The sequence below is a fragment of the Peromyscus eremicus genome, chromosome 7, assembly GCF_949786415.1.
Source record: "Peromyscus eremicus chromosome 7, PerEre_H2_v1, whole genome shotgun sequence".
In the NCBI taxonomy this organism is placed as follows: domain Eukaryota; kingdom Metazoa; phylum Chordata; class Mammalia; order Rodentia; family Cricetidae; genus Peromyscus; species Peromyscus eremicus.
Genome location: NC_081422.1, coordinates 9773463 through 9791428, shown reverse-complemented (window position 1 = coordinate 9791428; position 17966 = coordinate 9773463). Strand labels below are relative to the sequence as shown.

The window sequence follows — 17966 nt, the reverse complement described above, 5'->3', positions numbered from 1 at the left end:
ATCTCCTTACAAAGAAGCTTCTGGTTTCGTCATATTTGAGTAAATGGTAGGCAGTGCTGGGATAATGTTCCTAGTATCTCCAACTGAAAAATAACACAATGAGGAAGTAAATATCAGGCATCACCTGAAACACTTATGTGCACTGCCTATTTCCAAAGGGTTAATCTAGGAGATGTTGCCCTTGGTGTATTTTCAGTTGAGGAAACTAAAGAGATGATGAGAACGTTTCTTAAGATCATCTAGCTAAGTGTTAGAAGCTGAGTACCAGGAAGTCTCCTCCAGACTTTGTGTTCATGTTCCCTGCATAGGTCTACCAATTTGGTATTACCTTTCACAGAACTGGATTGAGAGTTGGAAAATATAAAATTCAAATTTCTCACCTAGTAGGAAAAATGACAACTCTCAGTGACCAAGATCCCTAAAATCACAAGAAAACAGAGAAGAGGCTTGGAACTAGGTTTGGAGCCAGGCTTCCCGCAAGACTAGTTCTAATTCCTATATCGGATGAATGTCTGTGGAATAGTCTTGGGGACTTACTTGAAAATTCCCCATGATCATCTCCTGTTTAGTAATATTGAGGTTTGTACCTAGGGTCTCCTGCATGCTGTGCATGTACTTCATGATCATTTCAATCAGAAAAGGGTAAAGAAGTCATATTTGTTATTATGCATGATTTTATTTTTCTAAGGTAGCAATCAATTCCATGTTCCATTTGATCTCTCAGTATTCTGTTATTTTTCTGCATCCCTTAGCTTCACATATGCTAAGATTTTGTTTTAACATCCTTTCTACTGATCTGGATGTTTTTCCCATGTCAGCTCTGCCCTGTTGTACTGAATGAGAACTTTTTACATCTTGTAGTGGAAAATCCTTTCAATTACTACTTTTTCAAAATTCACTTTATTCTTGTGCATTTGTTCTTCTAAGTGAAGTTCAGAAGAAAAACTTCTTGTGGTGTGTGTAGTACTTTCAGATCATGGTTGTCTCTCCACTTACTCATGTTTCCTTTCTTATTTCATCATAAGTGTGTTTTTCTATCTACAAAGCCAGCCATGATTTTATGATCAGGCTTAGGAACTTCATTTTGTTGTCAATGTGCAAGAAATTTTCCTTAATTACATTTTTTAAGTATTTATTTCTTGTATAGAAGAAAGTAATTGAGTTTTGTATATCCCCTATTATTTTGGCTACTGTTCTGAGATCCTTTACCAATTTCAAAATAGCTACTCTTGGATATCTGTGGGAGATGAGTCTCCCAGGACACCACAGAGCTGATGGGTACTGTTAAGGGGTTCTGGTGATATTTTTTTCTGCTATCTCTTCCCAAACTGGTCGTGAACCAAGAGAAAATTTATAAATACTGCTCCAGAAAGAAGTGAATAGCTTGCTGACATGTTGTTTTGTGGAATGAAAGCATACAATAACATGAGAGGTAGAGGCAGAGTAGGAAAACTTTCTTTTGTAGCAGTTCCTCTCTATCCCTAGACACATCAGGGAAAACAGAATACGGGTAGAAAATTATTGAAAAAAATTCAGTATACACTCTCATGCTTAAAATATTCATATTATTTCTCCTAACTTCTGTATAAGTGTTTAAGTTAGAAACATAGCAATTGTGCTTATATGCACACATATAAACATGTCATCATCTTAGGTGCAAATGTCTTTTTCAATACCCATGCTCTTTTATCTACCTCACAATAAACTCCTCCTAAGCAGAAAATATTTTTTCCCAACATGGATAATTGGGCTAGTGCAGTTTAAATTGTTTTTGTTCTTTTCTTAAACCAAAATAAATGAATCAGATGGGTCCTGTGAAGGCCAAAGTGAAGGTTGAGGGTTAGCTGACTCTCAGCCTCCTGAAGCCTTACCTATCTTCTCTATAGTCTCTGACTTGTTTTGGCAGAGCAAAGAATATAGCAAGTGCCCACTGCATCCAAGAGAAAAACAGTAACAGAAGTGGAATAATGTGAAAATTCCTTGACTATAGCTCATCTGGGCTGGGGATAGAAACTAAAGCCCTGCTTCCAGCCCCATCACACATACACAAACACACTGCTGTTAATCGGAGACCATATATAGGTGTATTGGTTTTGTTTTTACATCTTAATGCACTGCACAAGAGCATCTGAAACAGAAAACATTTCTGCCCTCTTCATTTCATAAAGAACACCTTTAGTGTTTCATTATAAATGATAGTTCTCACTTGAAAATATGGTCATGTAAAGAACAAATGATCCTATTAGTAATTTAAAAAAAAACTAATTTTAAAAAATATGCACATTGAATCCAATCAAATATTGCTTTTACACTCACTTTTTGTTGCACTTATAGAATTATCTGAATTGCCAGGTGGCAACTAAGCTGGTTATTTTCTTAGTCTAATTTCCAGTATTCTGAAGACACAGTGGTTGGCTGAAATGTATTCTTTTCAGCTCTACTACTCAGTTTTGTTTGACCATATGATAGGATAGAGTGCTAAGAGGATAATGCAATACTGACTATCCACCTAACAATGCTTTTCTGGTTTCTTCTACCTGTGTACAGTATTTCTGGCATGTGAACTATGCAGGTCTAATGTGGTGGACAAATACCTATCCTTCAACCGCCTTTCACATCGGTCAGAAGAACTGAGTCTCAGAATATAAGCAGATATTTACAGAGCTGATGAAAATGGAAGAAGACTTGACTGTCATGTTTAGTAATGAAGGAGGAAAACTAGTAATTGCATAGATGTACCTCTTGGCCAAATGGCAGGAGGTGAGGAAATGTATTCCTACTGTTCCCTAGGCTTTAATGAATTGACACCCACATCCATTTTTTGAGACAGGATCTAATTGTGTAGGCTTGGCTGGACTTCCTGTGTAGCCCAGGTTTACCTTGAACTCACAGATCTATCTGCCTCTGCCTCCTAGTGCTGGGATTATAGGCACGAGCCATCATTGGTGGCCAACTTTGATTTTCAACTGTACACCGAATGTAGAGTAGGCAGAAGCATCTCCTGAGTTACACTTAGTATGAATTCTTGTAGAAGCTGGCAGAATAAATCTGGAAATGCCAATTCAGTAATAATTTAACACAAGCTACAGAGTAGTATTCACTGTTCATCAAATAGGCTATTGTCTTAATGAGAAAAAAGATGTTTTGAATTTATAAAAATTAATTTATAGCAACCTTTAGAACTTAATTCTTTGGCTAATCAAAAATTGCTTAAATTTTGTAAACTTCACCGGACATAAAATTGATAAATTAAAACTATTAATTCATCATACATATAAACTTTAAATTTTTGTTTTTATTAGCTCTGATATTTACAAAACTCTAGTCATGATTAGCATTTATCTCAGTCCATAAAATCCAGGAATATTCTGACACTATTCTTATTTTAATCACTCACCCAACGAACAATGTGCTCCTATAAAATGCCACAAAGACTTAAGCACTGGGAGTGGTAGCCTAAGACTGCAATCCTTGAAACTTTGGAGACTGAAAGCAGGATAATTATCATTGGTTTGAAATCAGTCGGGGCTACACAGTGAGTTCCAGACCAGCCTAGGTGACAGTGTAAGTTCTTATCTTAAATGAAATAAAAATAAATGAAAAACAAAACAACAAAGAGGGAAAGTAGCCAACCATCTAACCTTTTCTTCAGGAAGTCAGATACTTATTTCATTGGGCTTTACTTTTTTATATACTAAAAAATTCTTTTCCATGTCCAGTTATGATAAATGTATGAGCTTATCTAATCATCCTAACAATAGTTATCTACTTCCTCAACTCCTTGACTATATCTCTTACTCAGTTTTCTACTTATTGAGCTACAGATGTCTAAAAGATACTCAGATAAACATGCCCATCAAGTTGATAAAAATTTGGACCTTATACTCAGGAGAAATCTTGCCTGGAGTTAAATATTTGGGAACTTTTGTCTATATACTTTACTGCTAAGGCAATAGGAAACTGCCCCAAGTACAAGCAAAATTAAGGTAGTTGATGATGAAATCCTGGGATATAAAAAAGTTGAATGGCAAATGGGAGAAGATTAGTGTAACATTAGGAAAGGCAGGAGAGAGTGGTAGTGCAGAAGCTATAAAAGAGGAACATCCAAGAAGTGATAGTGGCCAGTGGCAGCAAAGCACAAAGCGACACTGGGTTAACACAAGAAACGAAGAATATGTTAGTGAGCAGAAGTTATCCAGAGTCCATGTTTACTACTCTGTACTTCCACAGGAAACAGGAATAAAGAGTTACAATAGTGGCTCATGTCAACTCAAGAAAGGAAGAACAAGAATATTGTTACCAGTTAAGAAACACAACTTGTTGAGTAAGACTACTGCAACTACATAAATACAAAATAGATTACACAGAAAGTGAAATATAAACCTTGAGGTAGAGATATTTAATATTAAAAATAAACCCAGAGTTCCCTGGAATTTATTCAAGTGAGATACAGTCTTATGTCCACAGAAAATCCTGAATACAAATGTTTATATTAGTTTATTCATAAAAATTGCCAAAACATGGAAGCAACCAAGATGTTTTGCAACAGGTGAGTGCATAAACTGTAGCAAATCCATACAATGCATTTTTACTCAGTAATGAAAATAAGTGAGCTATGGCATCCTGTTTAGCCATGGGGAAAAACTCAAGATGCACAGTTGAGTGAAGAAACCAACAGGAAAAGTTACATGCTATGGTGTTCTTAATTACATGACATTCTGGAAATATTAAAAACTATGGAGACAAAAACAAATAAATAAGTGGTTTCCTAAGGTTCTAGGATGAGAAGGTGGAAATGTACATTTATTACTTTTCACATTGCTATAATTAAATGGCTGACAAGAGGTAACCTAAGGAAGGAAAGATTTATTTTGGCTAATTGTTTCAGGGTACAGACCATGGTAGCAAGAACAGCTTACAGTCGCATCAGCAGAGGCATGAGGCTGCTTATGTCACAGTGAAGCAGTGAAGGGAAAATGAAAGCAAACAAGCGTGTGACCTTCAGCCAGAAGCAGAGTTTGCACTGTAAATTCCTAAGGTATGATGCCTGGAAACTCACTTCTTCCCACATGTCCCACCATCAAAAGTTTTCACAGCTCCCCCAAAACAGTGCTACTACCAGTAAGTATTCAAATACACAAGTCTGTGGAGAACATTGAAAAGAATGTAAGAGATGAATAAAGAAAATTTGAGGACACTGAAACTATTCTGATGGATATGTCCTTAGACAGTTGTCAAATGCATGGACGGTATGAGACAAAGAGACAGCTCTAATGTGAACTACGAATTAGAGATAGTGTACCAAGAGAGGCTCATCAATTGTAACAAAGGTATCAAACTAGTGTAAGAGGTCAGTAATAGAGAAACTGTGTGAGTGAGGGAGTAAATGGCAACTCTAATTTCCATCCAACCATTCTTTAATTCTCAAACTGCCATTAAAATAATGTAAGCAGAAAGGAGTAGGCAGAGAAGGAATTAGAAGTAGTTTACACATATTGGTTTTGCACATATTTAACACAGTCTAGATAAAGAATCCATTATCATGGTATGTCTCTTAATTAAGTAGTCTTTTGATGCAAATGCCCAAGTAGCAAGTGAACTAGTACCTGCTGATATAAAAAAGTTAGAGATTAACTTGGAAATGCCTCATTTTCTTCCTTATTTGCCAAGTTTCTTGAAATATGAATCATTCTTCAACCTATTGTTTCATTACAAATTGTGGAATATAAGTTGAACTGCTATACTTAATTTTAGCAAATATGATTTTCCTAAAATAATATTTAGAAAAATATATTCTTTAATATATGAACCTGTTTCTATGAACTGTAAAATATCATAAAGACAATCCTTGAATTTATGTAAAATTGTAGGGATCCAAGTAGTAGTATGCATATTTAAATACACTCCAACTTTTCAAACTCTCTTATTTAAAATTATATCAATCACATACACACACACAAAAAGAAAATTTCCTAGTTTTGGTAGGCTTCACTGTTTGTGTGAAAATTCAAAAAGCTTGGTAAAAACCAGTGGTTTTAGAGCAAGTATATGTCTAACGTCTATTAAAGATACCAGCAAGATCCATGCAATTATTGATACTAAAACACTATATTTTTCTACATTTTCACTGATGGTGCAAAAGTACAATGGGTAAAATGGCTGCCCCTTCACAAAAAGCACAGCACTTAGCATCAGGCAACAACTGTGGCAGTCACCACAGTGAGGTACGATGATAAAAACTATCCTTTTACTTAGGAATACCCTTGATGAAATAGTAAAAATAAGTACTGCCATTAATCTTTAATTTAACAAACAAGTCTTTTAGTACTCTATAAAATGAACTTATACTGCATGCCAAAATAGAATGGTGGTTCTGAGGAAAAACCACTCACGCAACTGTTATAACTGGGCAAAGCTTCATCTGTCATTAAACAACCATTTTCACTTGAAAGAAAAGTGACAAACTGGATATTCAATTAATATCCGTCAAATGTTTTCTCAAGAAAGAACAATGTGAGCCTGTCACTTTAAGTATAATTTACTGTTTGTTGCTAAAAAGTAAAGTCAAATATTTAAGTAAAAATCACAATTCTAAAAAACTTGTATGCAGTAACTGTGCATATGACAGCTTTTCAATATTATAGGAACAGTCTGATGAAACCATGATATCAACAGATATTAGTAAAAAAAAAATGGTGATATATGTGAAGATATGGAGTATCTATATGACACAGCAAACTACTATTTTCCAAATGACCAATGTCCTACTATAAAATCATGCATGGGTAAAATAGCCAACAAAATGCAAAATTGTCAATGGTTTGTAATATGAGTATTAGAAGTTCATTTATGTGGTTTCAGTTTCCACAGTTTCCTGAACTAACCTTCAGGAAGTATCACCTGTCAGATTTTTGTGTATTAACATTATCTGATGAGAATATCCCAATTATTTTGGAAATTGTACGAAAATATTCTTCCCTTTTCCAGCTACATATCAGTGTGAGGCAAACTGTTTCATGCACTTCAACAAAACAATATATTACAGCAGACTGAAAGCAACTCAGATATTAGAATCCAGCTGCCTTCTAGTGAGATCACACTGAAGATATCTAATGGGGTAGAAGAGATGGCTAAGTGGTTAACAGTGCTTACTGCTCTTGCAGAGGACTGGGTCCGGTTCCCAGTACCCACATTGGGTTTATAACTATCTTTAACTCCAATTCCAGGGAATCCAATGCCCTCTTGCTTCTGCGGGCAACTGCATGCATGCATATTGTGCACATAAACTCACACAGGTACACATACATACAAATAAATTTAAAAATATATCTTCAAAGTGATTCAAAGAACACAGAACAATGTCAGTCTCCTTTTTTGGAAAACAGTTATTTTCTATAAAATATTTTTGTCAATAAAATAAATTTTCTAATGTTATTTTAATTAATAAATGTGTTTTCAATTATATTTACAGTGGTAAATAGTGACAAAGTTAGCCTGACAAAAATAAATGCTTGTTTGCTGGGATCCATAGTATTTTAAAGGAAATGAATTCCTGAAACCACTGGAATAAATTTACTGTCAAATTTAAAATACCTGAACATAAAACCATAGTTCTTAACCAATAATTTAGAAGATGATATTGATAGGCTTTGATGCTTTATATAATGATTTGAACAAGACACAAACCACTGTCTTCACATTTAACTTACAAATAGAATTCTGTTTTACTAATTTCAGTTGTGATGTAGTCAAATTTTCTCCTTGTTGATTTTTAATGTCTTCATCACCTTCCTCATCTTGCACTACAAAATCATCAATCATATAATCATCTCCACTTTCGTCAGATTTGTAATCATCCTCATCCTCATCTTCATCAGTACTTGAACAAGATTCCTTTTCAGAGTCCTAATTAAATGAAAATAAATGCTTGAGTAAATATTACGTCTTAAAAAAAGCCAGTATGACTATAAAGTTAAATCTGAAGGCAAAAAATAGATCCACATAATTAAGCACATATTTTAAAGCTAAATATTGAACTTTTAAAACACTTTGGTTATGTGATGTAAAATGTTTAAAATAAACATTAAGAATATGAGCAATTAAGAATGGGAAAGACCATACAGAACAACAAATAGTCTTTCAGTGTTTTTAAAAGAGAGAGTGAGGCTCACAATAAATTATTACTAAATACAATAATACAACAGTCAGGGATGCTTATTTAAATATTCTAACTTATTGGAAATAGAATAGATTCAGTACTTTAATATTTATAAAAACTACTTTCAAGTAAAAATTTAACAACAATAAACCAACAAAATAAAACACACCTCAAAATTTCTACCACTATTGCGTCTCTGTCTCTGGCGTGATTTTTCTGAGAGTTCCTTTAGCTTCTGGTGGTGTTCTCGCTTTCGAGCAATTAATGATTTTTCAGGGGTTTCTTGTTCCATTTCCAGTGAAGAACACTCCTCCTCGACCACCTTGCGTGGACGTTTACCACCTGCTTTTCTAACTAGGATATCACTGTCATCACTGTCATCACTGTCATCACTGTCATACATTACAGAAGACAGCCTTTTTCTTTTTCCTGGCTTGATGTCTTCATCTTCCACATCTTCCTCTGTGATCTGTTTGGTGTGCTTGTTGACATCCTCCTCCTCTTGACCTGGGTGATTTTCATCATCTGGTAAGTCATTATGTTTGGTTTTGTTCATTTTTTCTTCATCTGTTAAACTATTGCCAGGGTTCATAAGAAGTTTACTGTTGCTTCCCTCACTTTCGACTTTGGTTAATTTAAGCTCTGTTTCTTTTTCTGGTATTTCATTAATACCAGGCTTCTTGCTACTATCAAGCTCTTCATCACTATCAATACTTTCACCACTATCAAGCTCTTCATCACTATCAAGTTCAAGTTCCTCATCACTATCAAACTCTTCATCACTATCAAATAACTGTGAGATACTTCTTTTAGTCCGGCGCCAATCAACTCGAGATTTTTGCTCAGGTACTTGGGTTTTAGAATTTTTCCTTGTTTCGTGTACCATTGTCACTTAAGCTTCTACAAAATAAAGTTATTAGGAACATAACAATGAATACATAGCACACATTAATTTGGCTGCATTAAATGGTTCACAAAGCCAAATCACGAGATAGCTGAGTAAAAAAAGAAAAAAATCGAAGAATAGTCAATGTACAAATAATACATTGAACAACTATTACTTTTTTGAACACATATTCTTAATTATGCTATATGTTGTGCTGAAAAGAATGCACAGAAAAATCATGGTCCTATGTCATTTACAAAACTTTATAAAACTCAAACATGCAAGCATAATTAAGAAAAATTCAAGGTGGTCAGTATTGATGAGTAATAAAAACAAATGTGATAGAATTGTCAAGATATAGAAAGATTAGTAAGGCAATTAGTTCACCAAAGACCATCATGAACAGAGTTGATTAGGCACAATTTTCAAGGACTGGTTAGATTTGAAAAAAAAATAATGAAAAAGTAATTTCAGATAAGTAAATATAGTATAGGCAAAACTCTGGCACTGATAAAGAACATGTTATACTTAGTAAGTAAGTGTTACTAAAAAGGGATACATAGCTTCTGGCAGGAAAAAAAAGGAGACAAAAAGAGAAAACAACAATAGAATTACAGAGAGAGGGATGAGAGATGGCTTAGTGGGTAAACTGCTTGGAATGAAGCATGAGAAACTGGGTTGGGATCCTCATTACCCACATTAAAAACTGGTTGGTACAGTGCACACCAAACCCAGCACTGGATGTGGAACAGAGACAGATGAATCTCAGGGGTGGCTCCTTGGCCTGTTAGTCCAACTGAAATGACAAGTTCTAGGTTTAGTGAGAAATCTTGTTTCAAATAATAATAATAATAATAATAATGATTGATAATGATGATGATGATGATGATGATGATTGATGATGATGATGATAAATACTCAAGTAAGATATCTCTACATCCATCCCTGGTGTCCACATATACTTGCATCAGGGAGCAAACTCACATACATTGCATATATGTGTTCAACACACACATACACTGAATTACAAAGATGATTCATCCTCAGGCAAAGAAGGATTTGATTTTGAACAGAAATAACATGAAATTTAAAGGCTCAATCAAGTTACACGAACAAAGTTACAATGTAGTAATTGATAGATAAAAGAGATGACAATACAATGTAGAGAGAGAACCTATCTGCTAAGACTGTAGCCTCTATATTCCTTTGTGAAGTGGAAATGGAGTTATACTATATTTAAAAAACACAAAATAAATCCAATAATGTGGTCAAATAAAAAAGTTAAGGAAAGTTTCATGGCAAATTAGAGTATAGTACAAGGAAGAAAAATCAAAGCTGTCAGTTTGTGATTTTATAAAATATATTTCACTAAATTTATCACAAGCATGTATTAAATACTGGCAGGTAAGATAAATAGAAATTCAGTAAGACATATGTACTTCTGTGGTTGCCAAGGAATAGAAGTAGAATCATAAGGTAATATGACCTCATAGTACATGTGTAAGAACTTATGAATATTATAACAATATTCTATAATAGCATACAATATTTCTGGTCTTTCTACATATAATAGTACCAAGGGATAAAACAAAAATAGAACCTTAAAACAAAAATAATCCAAAATTATGAAAATAATCACACTGCTTACATTTTATATTCCAAATATTAGCTTCAAACATCGACTTCATTTGTCTCACTTCTAAGGGATTGTTAGAAACTTAGAGAAAGAAATCTTTATAAAATAGAGATTAACTATCATTGAAAAATATTAAAAATTTTAAGCAATGTTGGCATTATTGAACCAAAATTATAGCATTCCAATTACTTGGAAGAGAAAAGAATATATTAATTGTACTAATTCTGGTACGGTTATAAGGCAGTATGCTTCCCTATAGTGGTAACTTCTCATATAAAATCAGAACAATAGAAATTATAAGATTATACACCAAAAAAACCTGTATAGCATAGGCTGAAATGTAACTTTTTGATAGTATCTGGCTACAGGATATAATTAATGTAACAATAATAGTAACAAATACCATTTAATAAACCAAATGGTCTATTTGAATTACAGTTGGTTATAATCTACATAAGTATTAATTGAAGTCAACAAAGATAAAAAACAATAAAGATATGTACTGAAAATTACCTTTAAAAAATCCCTAATTATTATTCAAAGCATACCTTTTGCATGCTCTACTGCTTTACACTATGTCCACCTAATTTCTCCAATAGTTTTGAAAAGACTTTTTGTTAAACATTAGAATAACTAGGCAGCTTATGTTTTGAAGTCATATAGTAAAGAATTTGTAAGCACACACAAATTTTCATAAGCCAATTTTGCATATGTGTATTACAAAATCATAAAGCTTTCTAGGAAACTTGTTTGAATTGGGATAAATAATGAAAGACACTTCAATAAAAAGACAAACATGGTTTCAATAGATACATGAAAGTAAATATGGACAGTAAGAAATGTTAAAGTGAAAGATGATTTTATTTTAGTACACAAAGCAGATTCACATACACCAGATTGCTCTTATGAAACTACAACATACTCAAAGGACATTTATCTTACAATAGGATAGGTAATTTCTAGGACAATAGTAGAAATGATTAAGACTATCACACTATTAAGAAGACATATGACTGTACATAATGAAGATATAAAAGAAATCACCTGTATTTAAAATTGAACAGTATACTTTCATCTTTATTTTTAAATCCTGAAAATGATCTTCCAAAGAAGGTACTATTTATCTTCATATACAAATATTAAAGTCATGTACATAGAGTTTAAATGACTTACCAAAGATCACAGAGCTTGCTAGTGACAGAGCAGGGTTACAAGCCAGGCCTCCTGATCCCCATCCAGTGCTACACAATGACTGCTGGTAATATCATGTGTGTCCACACAGTAAAAAATTAACACCTTAAAGTAATATTATTTCTTATTCAAGCTAAATTTTAGTTTCAGAAGACAACCATCAAAATGATGAGTTAACATGAGTTAAAAGTATGTAACTGAATTTAAGTGCACATGGGTTAACTCAGAAATTTTTGAAAATTATCCATTAGGCAAGAGAAAAAATGCAAGAGATGGAAAGCTGCAGACTTCCCTCTACCATTTTATTGATGACATGAACTACAAAATTTAAGCGAATCCTTGGTAAGGTCCAAAGCAAAAATTTCTACGGAAAAATGAAGACTTTGACCTTTTCAGAAGGTATATTTTACTTAAGTTTCATTTGGCAAACTTCACATTTGCCAGGGTTTGTCTTACTTCAAAATTGTCATTTCTATCAATAAGGTAAAATAAACCTGTTATCAAAAGGGAGATTTTTTTGAATGGGGTTAGTTCTTCTTTTTGAATCATGAATAGCTTTACTAAATTATCTGGGGAGGAAAGAATGTCAGAGGAAAAAGGCGAGTAATCTAGGGGAGAAAAATGAGAAAACGAAGCCTAGTTCATGGATAAGACATCCATGTTTAGAATTCACCTGCAAAAGAATCTATGCAAATGGGTTTAAGTTTTGTTTATGCTGAATTAAAAAAAATTCAGACGAGAATTTTATCAAGTTATCTTACCTTTAGGCCAAGAAAAAAAACAAAGACTCCACCAGAAAACACTAAATAAGTGAATGAAGGTCAATACTATCATGTGTTTCATGGTTATCATGTAAGATGCACATATTAACTTTGATGTCTGCCAAAGGATGTGACTTAAAGATAATTCAGATTTGAATGTGTTCTTTCTCTCAAAGTAACTTTACAGGTAAAGGAAGGTACTGTGTTGTGTCACCTGAATCTCTCATCAGAAGAAATATTTTCTTTTAGAATTTGAGATTAATTTGTACTCAAGAAAATATTTAACACTGAAGTCACCTACTTGCTCTACAATGTAGGTAGATAATACTTATCTCTGATTTGAAATGCAAACGCTATGCTTCTTTTGGAAATTCTACCAGAAGGGATTTAACTGGTGATATTTGTAGAACATCAACCGTCTTTTATGTTTTATATGGTGGTTTGGAGAGGAAATATTACAAACCAAAGAAATAGTTATTGGACATTTATCAAAATGCCAGCACGTGTTCTGGAGCAGTGGTGCTACTAGGAGAAATAAATGCAATCTCTGCTCCCAAGGAGCTCACAATCTTACGAAATTACTAGGGACATCGAAATCAAACCAGTACAATAAAGGATTTGAGAGCTGCATGCATGATTCTGCTTAAGTTTTTGTCACACTGGTCTGAGTCAATCTATCATAGTCCTCCTATCAGCTGGAAAAGAGGACAGCATAACACGACAGAAAAAAGGAAATGATGAAGTAAAGATACTAAGAGGCAAGCCAATGCCTCCCATTTGATATCATAGTTCAATATTTCACAATCTCGCGTAGAGTGGGTCCTGCCAGCCTGGCATCCAGGATAACTAGTTCACTCATTAGCATCTGTGACGGGGCTGTGGCTCCCTAAATCCAGCAGGGATGAATGTCTGAGAGAAGAAAAGATCCTTTGGGGTGTGAATACCAGGATCACATTCATGATTACCAACCTGGCTTTCTGGCGGGACTCATTCCCCAGATTCAGGAAGCGGGTGCTCAGGCTCCAAAATGGAGGGATGGCTGTTGGTAGAAGACTGCAGAAAGGCTGTGCATCCACAAAGAAGGGTCTAGAGAAACAAGAACCGTGAACAGGGGTTGTCTACCCAGATAGGGATGTGCTGAGAAACGCCCAGGAGGAGCTGTGCACAACCAGATAAGGGTCTGAGGAGACATCCTCGGAGGGGTGAGCTCTCACAGAGGAGGGTCTGAGGAGACACCCATGGAGGGGTGAGCTCTCACAGGTTAGGGTCTGAGGAGACACCCATGGAGGGGTGAGCTCTCACAGGTTAGGGTCTGAGGAGACACCCATGGAGGGGTGAGCTCTCACAGGTTAGGGTCTGAGGAGACACCCATGGAGGGGTGAGCTCTCACAGGTTAGGGTCTGAGGAGACACCCATGGAGGGGTGAGCTCTCACAGGTTAGGGTCTGAGGAGACACCCATGGAGGGGTGTGCTGCACAGGCAGGATCCAGGGGAGACACCCATGGACGGCTGTGCTCTCACAGTGTCTGAGGAGACTCTGTGGGCCCCTTCCCGCGTCCGTGACGCGCAGCTAAGAGATGGCGGGTCGCAACACTGAGGGAACCCGCCGGTCCCTTCCGCGCCACAGGACTCCGCCTGGGCTCTGCGGGAGGCGAGGCGTCCCCCCAAGCCATTAATTCTCTCACTGGAACCAGAGCCGGGAGAGAATTCCCGCCAGGAACCCACCCGCAGGAGCCACCCTCTAGCTCTCACCTTTCAAAGCGCCTCCGCCTCCGTCCCCGCCCAGCTTCCCGACAGTCCCGCCCACTTCCTGGAAGAGCCGGAAGTCCCGCCTCCGGGCGGGCAGGGGCGGGCCCGAGGCGCGCGAGCTGGGGCGCGGCTTCCGGGAGCGCGCGCTAAGGGAGGAGCGGCTGCGTCGCCGCCGCTGGGGAGCCGCTGAGGTGGGAGTGCGGCGTGGGGCGCCCGGGGCGGGCGAGCGGGCGAGCGGGCGAGCGAGCGGGCTGGGGCCGACGGCCCGGGTGCGGGCGGGGCAGCCGCCGGGCCCGCTGCCTGAGGAAGGGGAGCCCCTTCCGCTCTGCGCTAACTTCGGGGTGTGGCAGGGCTCGTGAAGGGCCTGCACCCGGGCCCGGGCTGCAGCGGGACCTGCGGCCACAAGTCCGCAGTCCGGGTTGTCCGAGGGGAAGGAAGAGAGGCCTCCTCCTCCGCCTCACTTCCGCTGAAGGCCTGCCCCGCCAGTTCCCTGTCACCTGCCTTGCCCTTGCTGTCCCAGCGTCAGGTTGCTTCAGAGGCTGAAGCAGGTCGGGTGCTCCAGACTGTTAAGTCTCAGTAAGGAATCTTAAGGGCTGCCACAGTGTGAGCGAGTGCCAGACTCTCACCATGTCAGGGAAGCGGAAGCGGGTGGTGTTGACTATTAAAGATAAACTCGATATAATAAAGAAACTCGAAGATGGAGGCTCTTCCAAGCAGTTGGCGGTGATATACGGAATTGGCGAAACAACAGTTAGGGATATAAGAAAAAATAAGGAAAAGATTATAACTTATGCAAGCAGCTCTGATTCCACAAGTCTTCTGGCTAAGAGAAAATCTATGAAGCCATCTATGTATGAGGAACTAGACAGAGCAATGTTAGAATGGTTCAATCAGCAGCGAGCGAAAGGGAATCCCGTATCTGGACCAATTTGTGCCAAACGGGCAGAGTTCTTTTTCTACGCTTTGGGAATGGATGGTGATTTTAACCCTTCCGCTGGATGGTTAACCCGCTTTAAGCAGCGGCACAGCATTAGAGAGATTAACATTAGAAATGAAAGATTAAATGGAGATGAGACTGCTGTGGAAGATTTTTGTAACAACTTTAGAGATTTTATCAAACGGGAGAATTTGCAGCCAGAGCAGATCTACAATGCAGATGAGACTGGACTCTTTTGGAAGTGCCTACCTTCCAGGACTGCAGTAATTAAAGGTAAATGCACTGCCCCTGGGCACAACTCGTTTGAAGAAAGAGTCACTGTTTTGTGCTGTACCAACGCAACAGGCTTACACAAACTTAAACTTTGTGTTGTGGGTAAAGCAAAGAAACCTCGCTCCTTCAAGTCCACTGACACCTTAAACCTGCCTGTGTCTTATTTCAGCCAGAAAGGTGCATGGATGGATCTCTCCATTTTCCGGCAATGGTTCGATAAGATTTTTGTACCTCAGGTTCGAGAGTACTTAAGATCTAAAGGCTTACAGGAAAAAGCCGTGCTCTTGCTGGATAATTCCCCAACACATCCAAATGAAAATGTCCTGAGGTCAGATGATGGCCAGATATTTGCAAAATATTTACCACCTAATGTAGCTTCATCGATTCAGCCCTTGGATCAGGGAGTCATAGCAACCATGAAAAGAAACTATCGAGCAGGTCTTCTCCAGAACAATTTGGAAGAAGGTAATGACCTGAAGTCATTCTGGAAGAAGCTGACTCTGTTGGATGCACTTTATGAGATAGCAATGGCATGGAACTTAGTAAAGCCAGTTACCATTAGCAGAGCTTGGAAACAGATTCTTCCTGCAATAGAGGAAAAAGAAGGTTTGGACTTCGATGAAGAAGATATTTCTGGGGCTACTGTGGCCACCATTTTACAGCATACCAAAGGACTGGAGAATGTGACTCTGGAAAATATGGAAAAGTGGCTTGAGATTGACAGTACTGAGCCAGGTTACGAAGTATTAACTGACAGTGAAATCATCAGAAGAGCCCAAGGCCAGACAGATGATTCCAGTGAAAACGATGAGGATGGAATTGAACTGATTCCAGAGAAACACATAAATCATACAGCTGCTCTCCAGTGGACTGAGAATTTATTAGATTATCTAGAACAACAAGGTGATATGATTCTACCTGACAGACTGGTAATACGGAAACTTAGAGCCACCATCAGAAATAAACAGAAAATGACAAACTCAAGTCAATAGCAACATTTGAGTTTTATCTTCTGTTATGATAACTGTATTTGTGTGACACTTTGAAATGTGGTTTAATTTCTTCGTGTTCTACATTGTCAAACATAGTCCTATGAAATACATATAAAAATGTAACTGAAGTGGTTTGAGGATTGTGTGTCTATCCCCATATTTGTTAATAACAACTACTTGTGTACAGATATAAATGACACATACTCATATATTTGCTTCTGTAAATTGGTGTCTTAAGAGTGGCATTCCCTATATTTTCTAGCTTTAAAAGCTAGATATAGTGAGCACTTCCCTGAATTCTTTTGTTGAATTGAGGGCTTAAGTAGCAATTTTGTCTTGTGCTAACCAACTTAAGTGGTTATCTGTTTTTTTTTAATTTGTATAGACTGAGAATTAAATGACTAGATTTCAGGATGCTATATAATAACTAAAAAATGAAGTTCAGTAATGATGTTAGAAATAATCTATGAATTATAAAAATAACTTAGAATCATATTTGTTCTTACATTTTTGTGGGTGGAAAAGATAATTCTGGAAATGAATTATATGTAGGAAGTAATTAAATGAGAGAAACTAGAAAGCTGATTTATGAGAGGTATTTTGATCTGTTCATTTGGAGGAAACTGGGTGTTGACAATTTGGGAAACATTAGGTTTATTTATACAAAGAAGAAAAGGATTTTTTTTATTTTGAGTTGGATAACTATAGAATTATTTATTTACCTAATTTTTCATAAATGTTTTTAATTATTACATGTAATATGAACTCCCACTACTATTTGGGAAACATGAAATTTGAAATTTAATTTTTCTTACTGAATATTTAGAAATATCTATAACTTGAAAATTTTGTCATACTTGGCTGATTTTATTTGATATGAAAAAAATAAAGTTTTTATTTTAGATAAATCATATGTTTGTATTCTGTTTTTTGAAGAAAGCACAAATAACTAGGAAATGCTAGAGGTAAAAATTGTTTTGACACAAAAAGGAATTCTGTAATTTGTTTTAAGAGTTTTTACAATTTTTTTTAATTCTGTCTATCCATGCTATTGAAAATAGTTTTCATGTATTAAGATTACTATAATTTAAGATTAAATTATATTTATTATAGCGTGTCTGGGCTCAATTTATTAAAAGAAATAGAATCGGTCACAGTTTTGAATATTTTGTTTTTTCTATTTGTTGTCTTGGGATTCTAAAACTTTTAAAAGGATTTTTATCTTCCCATAATTTGTTATCTTTGTTTTATATGTGTGTGTGTGTCTAGATTTTTCAAAGTACTAATTTATGGTAAGTGTTTAAAATTGTGTTCCAAGCATTAATTTTTAGTGCCTAGTGGGAAAAAGCATTAGAAGTTAACATGCATATTGAACTAGATAAA

The 17966-nt window shown here is 36.4% G+C and overlaps 2 protein-coding genes across 2 annotated transcripts in view; one reads left to right on the top strand and one right to left on the bottom strand.

Moving 5' to 3' along the window:
* Nucleotides 1-14415, bottom strand: part of Ccdc82 (coiled-coil domain containing 82) — a 36875-nt gene extending 22460 nt beyond the window's left edge. The window contains exons 1-4 of the mRNA XM_059267305.1: nt 14385-14415; nt 13602-13718; nt 8328-8665; nt 7710-7905 (exon numbers count right to left, since the gene is read on the bottom strand). Of these exons, the coding sequence (XP_059123288.1) occupies nt 7710-7905; nt 8328-8665; nt 13602-13623 (556 nt within the window). The 5' untranslated portion in view covers nt 13624-13718; nt 14385-14415. The remainder of the gene's footprint in view (nt 1-7709; nt 7906-8327; nt 8666-13601; nt 13719-14384) is intronic.
* Nucleotides 14416-14658: 243 nt separating this feature from the next.
* Nucleotides 14659-17627, top strand: Jrkl (JRK like). The gene has a single exon (XM_059266654.1). It carries the CDS (start codon nt 15009-15011, stop codon nt 16581-16583), a length of 1575 nt encoding a protein of 524 aa, XP_059122637.1. The 5' UTR covers nt 14659-15008; the 3' UTR covers nt 16584-17627.
* Nucleotides 17628-17966: the final 339 nt, after the last annotated feature.